At 47.7% G+C, this 11,973-nt stretch overlaps 5 protein-coding genes across 5 annotated transcripts, besides 2 other annotated features; 4 read left to right on the forward strand and 1 right to left on the reverse strand.

Moving 5' to 3' along the window:
* Window positions 1-281: 281 nt before the first annotated feature.
* TSTA_025900 (transmembrane hyphal anastomosis protein Ham2/Far11) lies at window positions 282-3,696 on the forward strand (the record flags this gene model as incomplete). Its single annotated transcript, XM_002479664.1, has 6 exons — window positions 282-952; window positions 990-2,208; window positions 2,261-2,373; window positions 2,425-2,570; window positions 2,622-2,751; window positions 2,804-3,696. The coding sequence occupies 6 exons, from the start codon at window positions 282-284 to the stop codon at window positions 3,633-3,635; spliced, it is 3,111 nt and encodes a 1,036-aa protein (XP_002479709.1). The 3' UTR covers window positions 3,636-3,696.
* A 96-nt stretch (window positions 3,697-3,792) lies between these two features.
* On the reverse strand, window positions 3,793-5,201 carry TSTA_025910 (C2H2 finger domain protein, putative; the record flags this gene model as incomplete). The annotated part of the gene is made up of 2 exons (XM_002479665.1): window positions 3,921-5,201; window positions 3,793-3,848 (listed from the first exon to the last, which is right to left on the reverse strand). Exons 1-2 carry the CDS (start codon window positions 4,870-4,872, stop codon window positions 3,793-3,795), a joined length of 1,008 nt encoding a protein of 335 aa, XP_002479710.1. The 5' UTR covers window positions 4,873-5,201.
* Window positions 5,202-5,962: 761 nt separating this feature from the next.
* On the forward strand, window positions 5,963-7,138 carry TSTA_025920 (66S preribosome component MAK16; the record flags this gene model as incomplete). Its single annotated transcript, XM_002479666.1, has 2 exons — window positions 5,963-6,024; window positions 6,109-7,138. 2 exons carry the CDS (start codon window positions 5,963-5,965, stop codon window positions 7,028-7,030), a joined length of 984 nt encoding a protein of 327 aa, XP_002479711.1. The 3' UTR covers window positions 7,031-7,138.
* Window positions 6,823-6,885: a microsatellite.
* A 152-nt stretch (window positions 7,139-7,290) lies between the features above and the next one.
* Window positions 7,291-8,209, forward strand: TSTA_025930 (uncharacterized protein; the record flags this gene model as incomplete). Its single annotated transcript, XM_002479667.1, has 2 exons — window positions 7,291-7,844; window positions 7,932-8,209. Exons 1-2 carry the CDS (start codon window positions 7,457-7,459, stop codon window positions 8,207-8,209), a joined length of 666 nt encoding a protein of 221 aa, XP_002479712.1. The 5' UTR covers window positions 7,291-7,456.
* Window positions 7,877-7,897: a microsatellite.
* Window positions 8,210-10,257: 2,048 nt separating the features above from the next.
* Window positions 10,258-11,959, forward strand: TSTA_025940 (MFS sugar transporter, putative; the record flags this gene model as incomplete). The annotated part of the gene is made up of 2 exons (XM_002479668.1): window positions 10,258-11,883; window positions 11,909-11,959. 2 exons carry the CDS (start codon window positions 10,258-10,260, stop codon window positions 11,957-11,959), a joined length of 1,677 nt encoding a protein of 558 aa, XP_002479713.1.
* Between the last annotated feature and the right edge of the window lie 14 nt (window positions 11,960-11,973).

The following is an 11,973-nucleotide window of genomic DNA, read 5'->3' on the forward strand; positions in this document are numbered from 1 at the left end:
AACAAAGATCTAGACCACTAAAAGTCGATCTCCATCACGTGATTTCGTCCCACATTTGACCGCCGAGAATCACATTCCGATTCAACTCTCTCCAAGTCAAGAGACTGCACGACATAATGATTCCTGGAGGGTCACGCTGACGTGTGGCGGTACTGATGCATTAGACGGCGTCATGGTTTGAGCTATTTTTATGTCATGCTTCTTGATACCCTTGTTGTCGTGCACCTTCAACACTTACTACTCCTTATTGTTGATGATATCCAGCTGTGGGAAGGTTCAGAATGTCTACCCACCACATCAGGGCCGATGAGCCCGAACACGTCATCGTAAAAGCAGATGAGGTTGATCAGACTGGTACCGATATCTCTCCTGTTCCAGACGAACAGCTGATGGCGGAGGTTGTCGAGGGTCTCTCATTGGAACCGTCGCCAGTTCTTGAAGAGCAAATCCCAGCTACCTCGATTTCAGGGAACGCTAGGCCTACAGGCCGACCAGGGCCGGTACGAGATGCAGCACCTCCTCCACCAATGCAACCACCACCTCCTGCTCCTGGCCAAAACGCAATAGAATTGGCCCCGGACTCTCTCAGTCTTGCGCAGTTGAGACGAATAGTACAAGACATCCCTAAAGTTGAACAACAAGTGTATGCTTTCCGCTACGCCGACAGTCAGCCTTTTCCTGAGGAACTTGACGAGTGGTTTCAGTACAGTGAACCGGAACGTATGATGCTAGTTGGGTCAAAGGTCTCATTTCACCAGCAATGGAAAGAGTTTTGTCACAAAAACTCGCTTGACACTAGCACTTCCTGGCTTCACGCTGAATACGATACTCGGAAATCATTTGTGAAGCATATTCTGACTGGGCTCGACGACACAGATTTGTACACCCGCATTGAAGCACTAGAAGCGGTATGCTATGCAATGTGTGGTGTTTGGGGATTAACTGGAGGGAGGTCTGTGGAAGACTATCCGCAGAACTCAACATCTCAGGAACAGTCAGAAATCCCAGGTCAAATCTCTTCAGATCAAGTGGATAGTTCAGAATGTGCTTCTCATCTACGAATGTGATGGTATTCCAAGACTTTACGAATACATGAAGTCTATCTATGATAAGGAAACAAGTCCTCTGGATACAGATCCTGTTGATTTGAATAATGAGAAAGAACATGCCACGTATCTTATCGCCCGTGAACGTGAAGCAAATCTTATTCTCACGTGTATGTATTTTGCGATAGAGGTCGCCAGAAGGCAGGAAGCGCTTGATAAGATGGATGTGAAACTACGAGGCGCCATTTCCGTCTTGCAACCAAGTCTACTGATCACTCTGGTCAAGGTCATTTCAGGATTGCGATGGGAGGACTCCGCCGCCATACCCTTTACTCGGATTGCTTTACTTTTTTGGAAAACGATCCTCCTCGTATTTGGTGGCACCCAGAGCTTAGAAGAGGCGAAGAAGGAGTTGGAGCCCAAAATGGACATCCCCAAAGATCCAGCTGACCGTCGAGAACCCTTCTTGACTGCATCCCCATTGGATTACCATATCTTTCGCCAGGAAGTCACCTCGAAATACCCAGCCTACAATCCTCCGCCACCGGTGGTACCCTTAGAATTGGACCATAACTCAATTCTCCCTCCCTTTGCGAACCATCCTAGTCGGCTAGCTTCTACACAGGGAGTCTCTGGGCCAGCGGCAGTTGGTAGTAGTGGTTCTATCCTACATCAACCTGTGCACATTGCTACACCAGCGCCATCCCCACCTCCATCTCCGATAGGACCAAGTGGTAAGGCAGCAAAGAAACAGAACTATCAAACCAATCAACATTTTCCCTTTATGTACCCGCCTTTGGATGATTCAAGCAACAACATCGGAGGCAAAGGTACAAGTGAGATGCAAGACACTTTAGTGGGAAAGAAGTGGGAAGGTAGCGACGTACCAGCATCGATCATCGAGGCTGGGAAGCTCTTCTCTAGTCACGTTAAGATGACACGGGCGACCCGTCAATTATGGGAAGAACGCGAGCGGTTTATGAAATATGAGCGTGGTTGGAATGCTGACGATACCATAAACGACGGCACCGCAAAGGAAGAAGAGAATCCTGACGCAAGCCTGTCTTCGCCAGAAAGTCAACGAGGCAGTGCAAAACCCAGAATTCCAGAAACAGAAAACGAAGATGTTCAGCGACGACTAGATGCAGTCGAGGACTTCTATGTAAGTTTGCAAGTCCAGGGAATGATGGACCAGAAGACTAACGGTCGAATAGAAGCAAGCAATGCCACATCTTCAGGCAGTGGTTATTGTCCTGCTGAAAGTCATTTTAACCAATATCAGTGCAATGATAAATCAAGCAAATGGTCAAGGCGGCCATGGTGCAAGGCAGGTTGAGGAATTCGTTGAAAAGATAGGCTGAGCTGACTTTCGATCTAGCATGGCCAATGGCTATCCGTATGGTGGGACGCGGGATGATTTTTTGAGCGACGTCGAAGAACTCGATATTATCAGACTACGAGAGATTACGGGAAAGGCGATATCTGGAGCCTTGTTACTCTTGCTGAAGTGGTTCAAAAGATCTCGTAAAGGTCCAGTCTCAGTCATGTTATTTCTCGATTACTGATTGTTGGCAGATATCTTGAAGTTCGAGTACATGACGCAGTTGCTTCTCGACTCGAATTATCTCCCATTGATACTGAAAATGTTCGCTCACCAAGATGTCGATCAACTGATTGCGCAGCAGAATGATCACAAAGAATACAGGTATGTTTCTTGAATCGGGAAATCTGATGAATCGGTCTAATTTTTCAACCAGCTTCTTTCACTTTTGCCGTGTCCATTCCGACGATCCACCAGAAGAAGATGCTGCTATAGATAACGAATCAATGGACGAGGAAGACGAAGCTGTACCGCCTCCAATCTTACCCCGTAGAGCATCGGCGAACGGTACTTCTTCAGTACGAGGTCCATCGCCTGTAAAAAATGCGGAAGGGTATTCGGATGGTACCACGCGGCTCGAAGTCGACGAATTAGGATATCCTACAGGGCCGGTCCCCGAAGATCCAATTACAGCATTTTCTTTCCGCAACTTCTTCTCAGTCATCAACTACCTGCATATTATGCAAAAGATTACACGGGATAAAGCACACCGTTGCCTTCTTCTCGTGCAATACAGATCAAGTACGATACTTCGCAAGGGCCTCAAGATACCGGATCCTCATCTTCGACTTTATACCCTGAAGCTATTCAAATCGCAGGTTCCATACTGTGGCCGAAAGTGGCGCCAGACCAACATGCGCGTTATTACAGCTATTTATCTCTACTGCCGTCCTGAGCTACGAGACGATTGGTTGGCCGGCTCAGACGTTGATGCAGAAGTTGAAGATGCTTTGCCCCTGGAACAGGCGCTCCGCGGTCTTACTCATTGGTGGCACCTGCGTCAATACAAAGACGTGTTAAATATTGGAGATGAAGGAACTTCGATTTTTGAAGAAGAGAGAGATTTCTTTACCAGGGAGTTGGATGCTATGGGCTGGGGTCTATATGGCGAGGACATGCTGAATGATGTGGATGAGAGAGAAATTGGATTGCCTACAAACGGAACGACTGAATGGGATGGTGGACCGTTGCAAATGGAAGGATGGTGATTTCAGTATGTTTCCTTAGCAAGTTAACGAATCCTGTCAATGAATCTCTTTGCTACTAGCTCATTCCTCTTACGCCGGCTTCAACCATGGATACTTTTCGTAGTATTGTTGGAAGTCTAGTCTCTCTGAGGTCTTGGTTCGGAATGTTATTCACTACTCAAAGCTCCCTTGGACCTTTGCAGACAAGTTGCAATTCATTGTGCAACTTTCCGGCTATCAAAAATCATATGGTATCCTGACATCCACCATTTATCCGCGTCGACAAATCAATTCAGCGCTAGTAACGTTCCCCACGCAACTTAAGGATCCGTGGATGGGCAGGAAGGACAGGGGGGGCAAGGAGGTCAGCAGGGACAGAGGCTACAGCAAGGGCAGAGGGGGTAGAGGGTGCAGAGTATACAGCCTCGAGTCTCTTCTTCTCCGACTCTTCTTGTTTCTTGCGAGCCTCAACAACAAGGGGAAGTTGTTCTTGCAAATAATTCATCAACCGCTCTGTGATACTGTTCACTTTACAGTATCCCTCTCGACAACTCTTCGACTCTCGGTGTTGAAACAGGTCACTGAGTCGCTGATAATACCGTTGACACGTCTGACAGTGAAACAGATGCGTATCCGGTACCCAATACCCTAGTTCCATGCACAAATGATCCCAAAAATTCCTCACAACGAAGCGTATATCTCCCTTCGTGGCTCCGCTGGGACATTTCCCGGATTCCATATGATTGAAACTGGCAGATCGGAGGTTGAATTTCTCACCGCACATGATACACGGCACGCACATGGGACGATGTGTGTTACCATGACTTATCAACTCGCTTTGGTTGTTGAATGTCTGCTTGCAGATCTCGCACATGTTATGCCAATGCTTGAAATGTTGTTGCAGTCCTTCATAGGAAGGTGCGTACCAGTTGCATATCTCACACCAGAAATGATCGCGCTCGGTATGTTCTTGTAGATCCTCGAAGCGATCAAAGTCCGTCTTGTAGTTGCAGAGGACGCAGAGGTTGTGTTCGAGGGAGAGTTCGACATGGAGAAGGTATAGGTTCCGGCAGCAATAGGAGACGCAGCATCGAGTGCATATTCTTTCGCCCGTGGGGGAATTGTACACTTCGACTTCTGGGTTCAAGAGGTTTATTGCAGGGTATACACGGGATGACCAGTGTTCGTTGAGATGCCCAGCATTCTCGAAACCGTCCAGTTTTCTTGCACTATGCTGATGAGGAAATGGGGCGTCCATTTCGAAGGGTTTTATCAAAGAGTGGCGTGAGAGTCCAAACAAAGCTCAAGGAGGGTTTGTTACTCTTTGCTTTTCACTCGACACAGATGGATTTGGACAGGATTCGACAGTGGGGAGGAGTGACCGTCTTTTCTATTTGTTCTTGCTACCAGAGTTCACTTGAAATCTCTGGATTTGCTTGCAGGACACAGCTCACACTACCAGGGCACAGCATGGTTCTCTGGGAATTAGCGGTAGCATTTTCCAGATGTGCAATCAATGACGGACAAGGCCTTCAAAAATATTGATTTTCTATGACAAATACATTGCAAAGAGTACTGAGCCAGTATGATCTCATGTACCATTTGGTCACAATCACCTACCCCATACCACCCTTAGATATTAGCCCTCGATAAGCTCATAAATGATCCGCCATATCCGATGTTATTTTCTTCGCTCCAAAGTCTGTCAGGTCTTGATGCCCACCTCCGGGGTGGCATAACTGTGAAAATCGAGTTGTACATTGAATAGATTCTAGTTTACCTATATATCATCGACTCAGCAACATCAACACCAGATCACTTCTATTAGGGCTTTTTGAAGAATACTGAAAAATGAAAAGAGGAAGGAGATAAAATATAGGAATGCTAGGTTACTAGAATATGATCTCTTTCTGGGAGGTTTCCCAAGTTATTTATGCTTGGGCTCCTGCTGCCAGTACATACAAATGTAACAAACTAAGAAAAGGATCTTTCATAGAGATCCTGCAAAGATATTTCTCACAAAAACAGGAAGTTGTCACGTTGTGAAGATTTCATATGTTAACACTTTTGACTGAAGCTAACCGCTTCCACAACGTGAATAATTTAAGCATAGAAGATTGCTATACCCTTGAACTTGGAAGAGCTCTCTTTACACTCCTCTACCACTGTTTCGGAGAGCTACCGATAAGGATTGTTCCTGATAAAATATGCATCACGTGACCCTCCCGTCGTGGAAAGTTTTTTTTTATTGTGTACGGGAGATCGCAGACAGACCTCGCTATACACATCCAACAGACTTTTCTGTCACAGCCTTTGCGAGGCTTGTTAAAAAAAACCTATAATTCGATATGGCCTCAGACGAAATTGTTTGGCAGGTTATTAACCAGCAATTTTGTGCTTTTAAGCTGAAGTATGGGTTTTTTCTTTTTTTTTTTTTTCGATAGAATTTTTGTTACGGAAACTAGAAGAAAAAAGCTGACAATTTGAAAATCAGAACCACAAAAGGTCAAAATTTCTGTCGCAATGAATACAACGTCACAGGATTATGCAATCGACAAAGCTGTCCATTGGCCAACTCTCGATATGCCACTGTTCGATCGGACCCTGAGACAGGTACCATGTACCTCTACATGAAAACCATTGAAAGATCCCACATGCCCAGCAAATGGTGGGAAAAGATCAAACTATCATCGAATTATACCAAGGCACTGGCCCAAGTCGATGAGCGATTAATATACTGGCCGAAATTCCTGGTCCACAAATGTAAACAGCGTCTTACACGGTTGACGCAGGTGAATATCAGGATGAAGAAACTTGCCAAGGAGGAGGAGAGACTTGGTGAGAGGATTGTGCCGAAGCTGGCACCCAAGATTAGGAGACGTGAGGAGACAAGGGAACGTAAAGCAGAGGCTGCTGCTAAAGTTGAACGGGCGATTGAGCGGGAGCTTATTGAGCGACTTCGCAGTGGCGCGTACGGTGATCGGCCGCTCAATGTTGAGGAAGGTATTTGGAAGAAGGTTCTTCGTGGATTGGAGAGACAGGGTGAGGGTGAGAGGGACGAGGATCTTGATGAGGGCGAGCAGTACGATGAGGATGAGGAGGAAGAGGAAGGTGTTGGTGAAGTTGAGTATGTTAGTGATTTGGACGAAGATGAGGAGGATCTGGAAGATATTGAAGAGTGGCTTGGGGGAGACTCTGCCGATTCGAGCGATGACTACGATGATGACGAGGATGAGGATGAGGATAGCGATGACGACGAAGACAGCGACGAGTCAGCTGCTGAAGACAAGAAGAAGCCTGCGGCCGGTAACAAGCGCAAGCGTGCTGCACCACCTCCGAAACCTCGCAAGAAGGGTGCTCGTGTGGAGATTGAGTACGAAACTGAAGGTCCTGCGAAGGAGAGGATTCTGGCATAATTGAATTGCATTCCTGGCGTTACGGAGTTGGTGTAGAAGTTGATTGCAACTGCAGTCTTTCACGTCGTACTTATTTTCCATAGCAATAAAAGCAAGTATTGTTTCTTAGTACTATCATAAAATATTTTGATGCAACCTGGATGACCCACATACAATAAGGTTGTATGCGGTGTGGGACGGCAACACTGAAACACTCCCTCAACCTCATACAGGTATCACTTCTTCTCGCCTCTATCTCAACAGCATACAAACGCAACAAGTAATCAGTATACAGAACGGAACAATAACAAAACGTTACTGTTATCTAACGATCGTCTATCTCTGAACAAGCGGACTCGAAACCGAACCCATCTACCCCTCCCCCGAGACGGAGGCGTGACTAAACAACCTCCTCACACCTACCAAGTCCGACACAACAATACCATCATGTCCTCGTATTTTGCTTCCCTAGCATCATCAACCACAATCTCAAACCTCGGCACCCGCCTCAACAGTCTCCGTCGAGCAATCACCTCGGGTGACGAAAAGGACGACCCGGACAACGAAGACTGCTCACACATCTCCAACGTTCTTCGGGCTTATTACACAGAAAAAGGTCGCCCATTCCCGGAATGGCTTCCTCCAGACCCCAAGGCACCCGCAGCACAACCACGGTTAGTCGCTACTCAGGCATCACTTCAACAGGGGAGTACGAGTCCGTACGGTCAACCGCAGGCAACATACACAGGACGCGGAGGAGGATTGGGTGATTTATGGGGGGAGTCGGGTCCTGCAGAACCTCCGCAAACACAGACTTCCAGTTTGCGGAGTCGGGGTGGTTCTCGGACGCCAGTTGCTGCGATTGGAAATAATAATAATAATAATAATCTACGAAGCGATCATTCTCAATCACCACATTCAGTTTCACGGCGGCCGCTGCCTAGTCAGCGTGGTGATACGTATCCATCGCATTCCAGTTCTGGAGGAGCATCGGGCGGCGGTTCTGCGTCGGAGAGGCTACGAGCTCGACTTCAGGGTGGTGGTAGCAGTCAAAGTCCACCTCCTTCACGTCCCCAACAGCAATATCAAGCATACAGTTGGGACGGCGGGCAGGGACAGGGAGGTTATGGAGCAAGTGGAGGGAGCGGAGGATACAAACGTCCTGGCGGTTTACCCAGTGGTCCGAAACCGCAACGGTGATGTGCAGTTTAGTTCCTTTTTTGGGTTTTTTTTTTGGGTGGGAGAATGGGCGTCTATTCCACATTTGGTTTGTTTCGTCTCGTTGTTGCATACGATATCCTTTCCGATAATCATCCAGGTGCTAGGAGTTTAAACACGCCTTTACACTTGTAATGCTTTAGGTACAACGCGTCTAGATACGTATTCATTCAGGTCCTATTCTTGAAAAGGCATGTGGAATAGAAAGACTTTGGTATGAATTCCGTAATATGATCCATGGACCGTTCTCGGGTAAAATTAGCGACATTCTCAACAGTAGGATATGCTACAGTACAACAGAACGGACTGTCATGTAATGAGAGCTCAAAGTTAGCTGACCTAGACTCTAGACTATCCAGCCCAAAATTTCTGGTGCTCGACTGCAAGTTACAATAAAGTTCACCATGCGACATGTGACCATTAGTGGAGTACGTATTGTGTCTTTCAATACGGTAGGCGCAAATGCTTGGTATGCTTATGAAAGCATCTCCCAAAACCATAATTAATTAACCATGTGCCTGATATGATATCAGCATGCCAGACTTCGGTAAAACCAAGGACACGTTCAGCACTAGAATGAAATGTGGTGCGATGAATCAAAAGTCGTGCTATTGGCATTAACGGCTCAATGTTGGCTGATTTAGACTCCAGAGTCCGGACTGACACAGTGCAAAGCCTTGAGCACCAGGAGATTTGTCTCTCGAGGTACGGGACACAGTACGTAAAAGATATCCACACTCCACACAAGACATTGCATCTCGTGACCTGGAAGAATAAGCCGGCCGCAAAACACGAGACATTCTAGAAAAATCTTCGGTATAATAAACCGGCATGCCGTACGGGGCTAGACCGGACCGGCAACCCCACGCTGTTCTTCGTATTGGCACTGGGGAAGAAAACCGGAAAAGTCAGTGCTGAAAAGCGAGACTCGGGGTACCCCGGTACGCCTAGTGGAAACATGGAGGAGATAAACTTCTCACTTGTCTGTATACACCTTTCGGTGAAAACACTGCAAGCTCTGAGAGGATGAATCCGTCCAAGGTTCCCCGCATCGGCACGCAGAATTCGGCGCCGGGACTCCATGCCGCTCTACTGTCCTCCGGAGACTAGGAAAATTGAAGTCATTTGGAGTTGACTATCGTGGGACCGAAGGGTCAAAGCGACTTTGGAGGTGGGTAGTGTCGTGGAAAGCAAAGCCAGGATTCGTGAGACATACGAATGATCCAACTCACGCACGGTGCATGGTATGCTGCCTCTTACCATCGACTGAGGATAGACTCGCGGTGACCTGGTTTTGAGTTGATTATCCTTTGGTGGTGAGCACTGAATAAGCACTTGAGCTATCGGAGGCTAGCACTCCGTAGAATGGAGAGTACCCCACCGGCAAAGTAAAAACCCGGGCATTGTTGGCGCTACCTGCCGGATTTCGATTTCCGAATCAGCAGATTCTGTCACTATACGACTCTATACGACTCTATGAGAATCTCCTGTTGTGTGATGTACTCATAGAGTGTGCTGATTATATAGAGAGTATCGTGGTACAACATGAGATGCCTGAGGAATGAAGATCACAGGCGGTCATTTTAAGCGGTTTATAGACCCAAACCAGCCAATCAAAACACAGTCCCGGGCTCCCTCCAGGAGTGATCTGCACCGACAGCCAAACATGATTGGCTGGCTCACCTTCTTCGGGAAACCGTGACCCACTTCCACGACGAAACAGGAAGCAGCGATCGTCGTCATTTCGTGCATTTCTGATTTCGCGCCTTCCCTCGTCCGACACTCAACCAAACAGGAAGGAAGCGAGAAACGCGGAGCCCCGTGGGTCGGCAAAACGCAGCATCGGGCAACCACGACTCTCCGCACTCTGTCTCTTCTATATAAGGATGCCCCCCTGTCGCTCTCATCTGTTCTTCTGTTGTACATCCCATTGCATGCTTAGTCTCGTCTAATATAGGTCGTCAGGCCTGAGATTACCCTTTTTTTTCCTTTTCTTTTTCCTATTGACTAATTATTGGATTGTATATACAATGGAGCACTCCCAACACGTCGAGGCTGCTTATGCAGACAAGCCCGTTCCAGACATTGATCTGGACGACCTCAAAGGCAACTCCAATGCCGCCCAAGAGGCCGCCATGGATGCCGAAATTGCGCGTCTCGAGACCGCATCTCAGGGCCTCAAGCGACCCAAGCTGGAAATGACCTTCTCCAACCCGGCCGTCTTCACCTATGTCCTCGTCGCATTTGCTTCGCTCGGTGGTCTCCTGTCTGGTCTTGATCAGTCGCTTATTAGCGGCGCCAATATTAATATGCCCAAAGACCTGAGTCTGTCTGCCAACCAGGCCAGTTTGGCCAACTCTGGTATGCCTTTGGGTGCTGTCGCTGGTGCGCTCATCTTGTCGCCTTCCAACGAGTATCTGGGTCGTAAGAACTCGATTATCCTCTCGTGTATCCTGTACACCATCGGTGCTGCTCTCGAAGCCGGTGCTGTCAATTTCGGCATGATGTTCGCTGGTCGGTTCATTCTCGGGACTGGTGTCGGTCTCGAAGGTGGTACCGTCCCCATCTACGTCGCCGAGAGTATTTCGTCCAAACTACGAGGAAACTTGGTCTCCCTCTACCAGTTCAATATTGCTTTGGGTGAAATCTTGGGTTATGCCGTGGCCGCCATTTTCATCGGTGTCAAAGGCAACTGGCGTTATATTCTCGGTTCATCCTTGATCTTTTCCACAATCATGTTCGTCGGCATGCTGTTCTTGCCCGAAAGTCCACGTTATCTGATGTTCAAGGGTCGTGAACATGAAGCCTATCTCGTCTGGAAGAAGATCCGTGGTTTCGACTCTTACGAATCCAAAGCTGAATTCCTCGGTATGCGAGAGACGGTTCAGATCGAAAACGAAGAGCAGAGCCACACCAAGAAATACCCCTGGATGGATTTCTTTACCAATCCTCGTGCTCGTCGTGCCCTCGTCTACGCCAACATTATGGTCTTCCTTGGCCAATTCACCGGTGTCAATGCCGTCATGTATTACATGAGTGTATTGATGGAGGCAATCGGCTTCACACCCAAAAACTCCGTCTTCATGTCCCTGGTTGGTGGCGGAGCATTGATGCTCGGCACAATCCCAGCTGTCCTCTACATGGAACGCTTCGGCCGTCGCTACTGGGCTAATCTCATGCTTCCGGGATTCTTCATCGGTCTCGTCTTTGTCGGCGTGGGATACCAGATCAACCTCGAAACACACCAGCAACTCGCCGAGGGTCTGTATCTCACCGGCCTCATCCTTTACATGGGCTTCTTCGGTTCATACGCCTGTCTCACCTGGGTCATCCCCTCAGAAGTCTATCCCACATACCTACGTCACTACGGCATGACCACCTCCGACGCAAACCTGTTCTTGTGCAGTTTTATCGTCACTTACAACTTCACTCGCATGATGAACTCGATGACTCGCATTGGTCTCACTCTTGGTTTCTACGGTGGTATTGCCGTCTTGGGCTGGGTGTATCAGATTCTGTTCATGCCCGAGACCAAGAACAAGTCTTTGGAAGAGATTGATGAGTTGTTTAGCAAGCCGACTTCGGTTATTGTGAAGCAGAATGTTAAGAATACGGTGCAGGTTATGAGGGATTTGAGTCGATTTAGGTTCAGGAAGGTTTTTATGCCAGAGTAGATTTCAGTCTCGCATCGAGACTGACAAGGATATATACTATGGTCTATCTAGTATATAGATACTTTGATCTAT

This window comes from Talaromyces stipitatus, genomic scaffold, assembly GCF_000003125.1.
Source record: "Talaromyces stipitatus ATCC 10500 scf_1105507295541 genomic scaffold, whole genome shotgun sequence".
In the NCBI taxonomy this organism is placed as follows: Eukaryota; Fungi; Ascomycota; class Eurotiomycetes; order Eurotiales; family Trichocomaceae; genus Talaromyces; species Talaromyces stipitatus.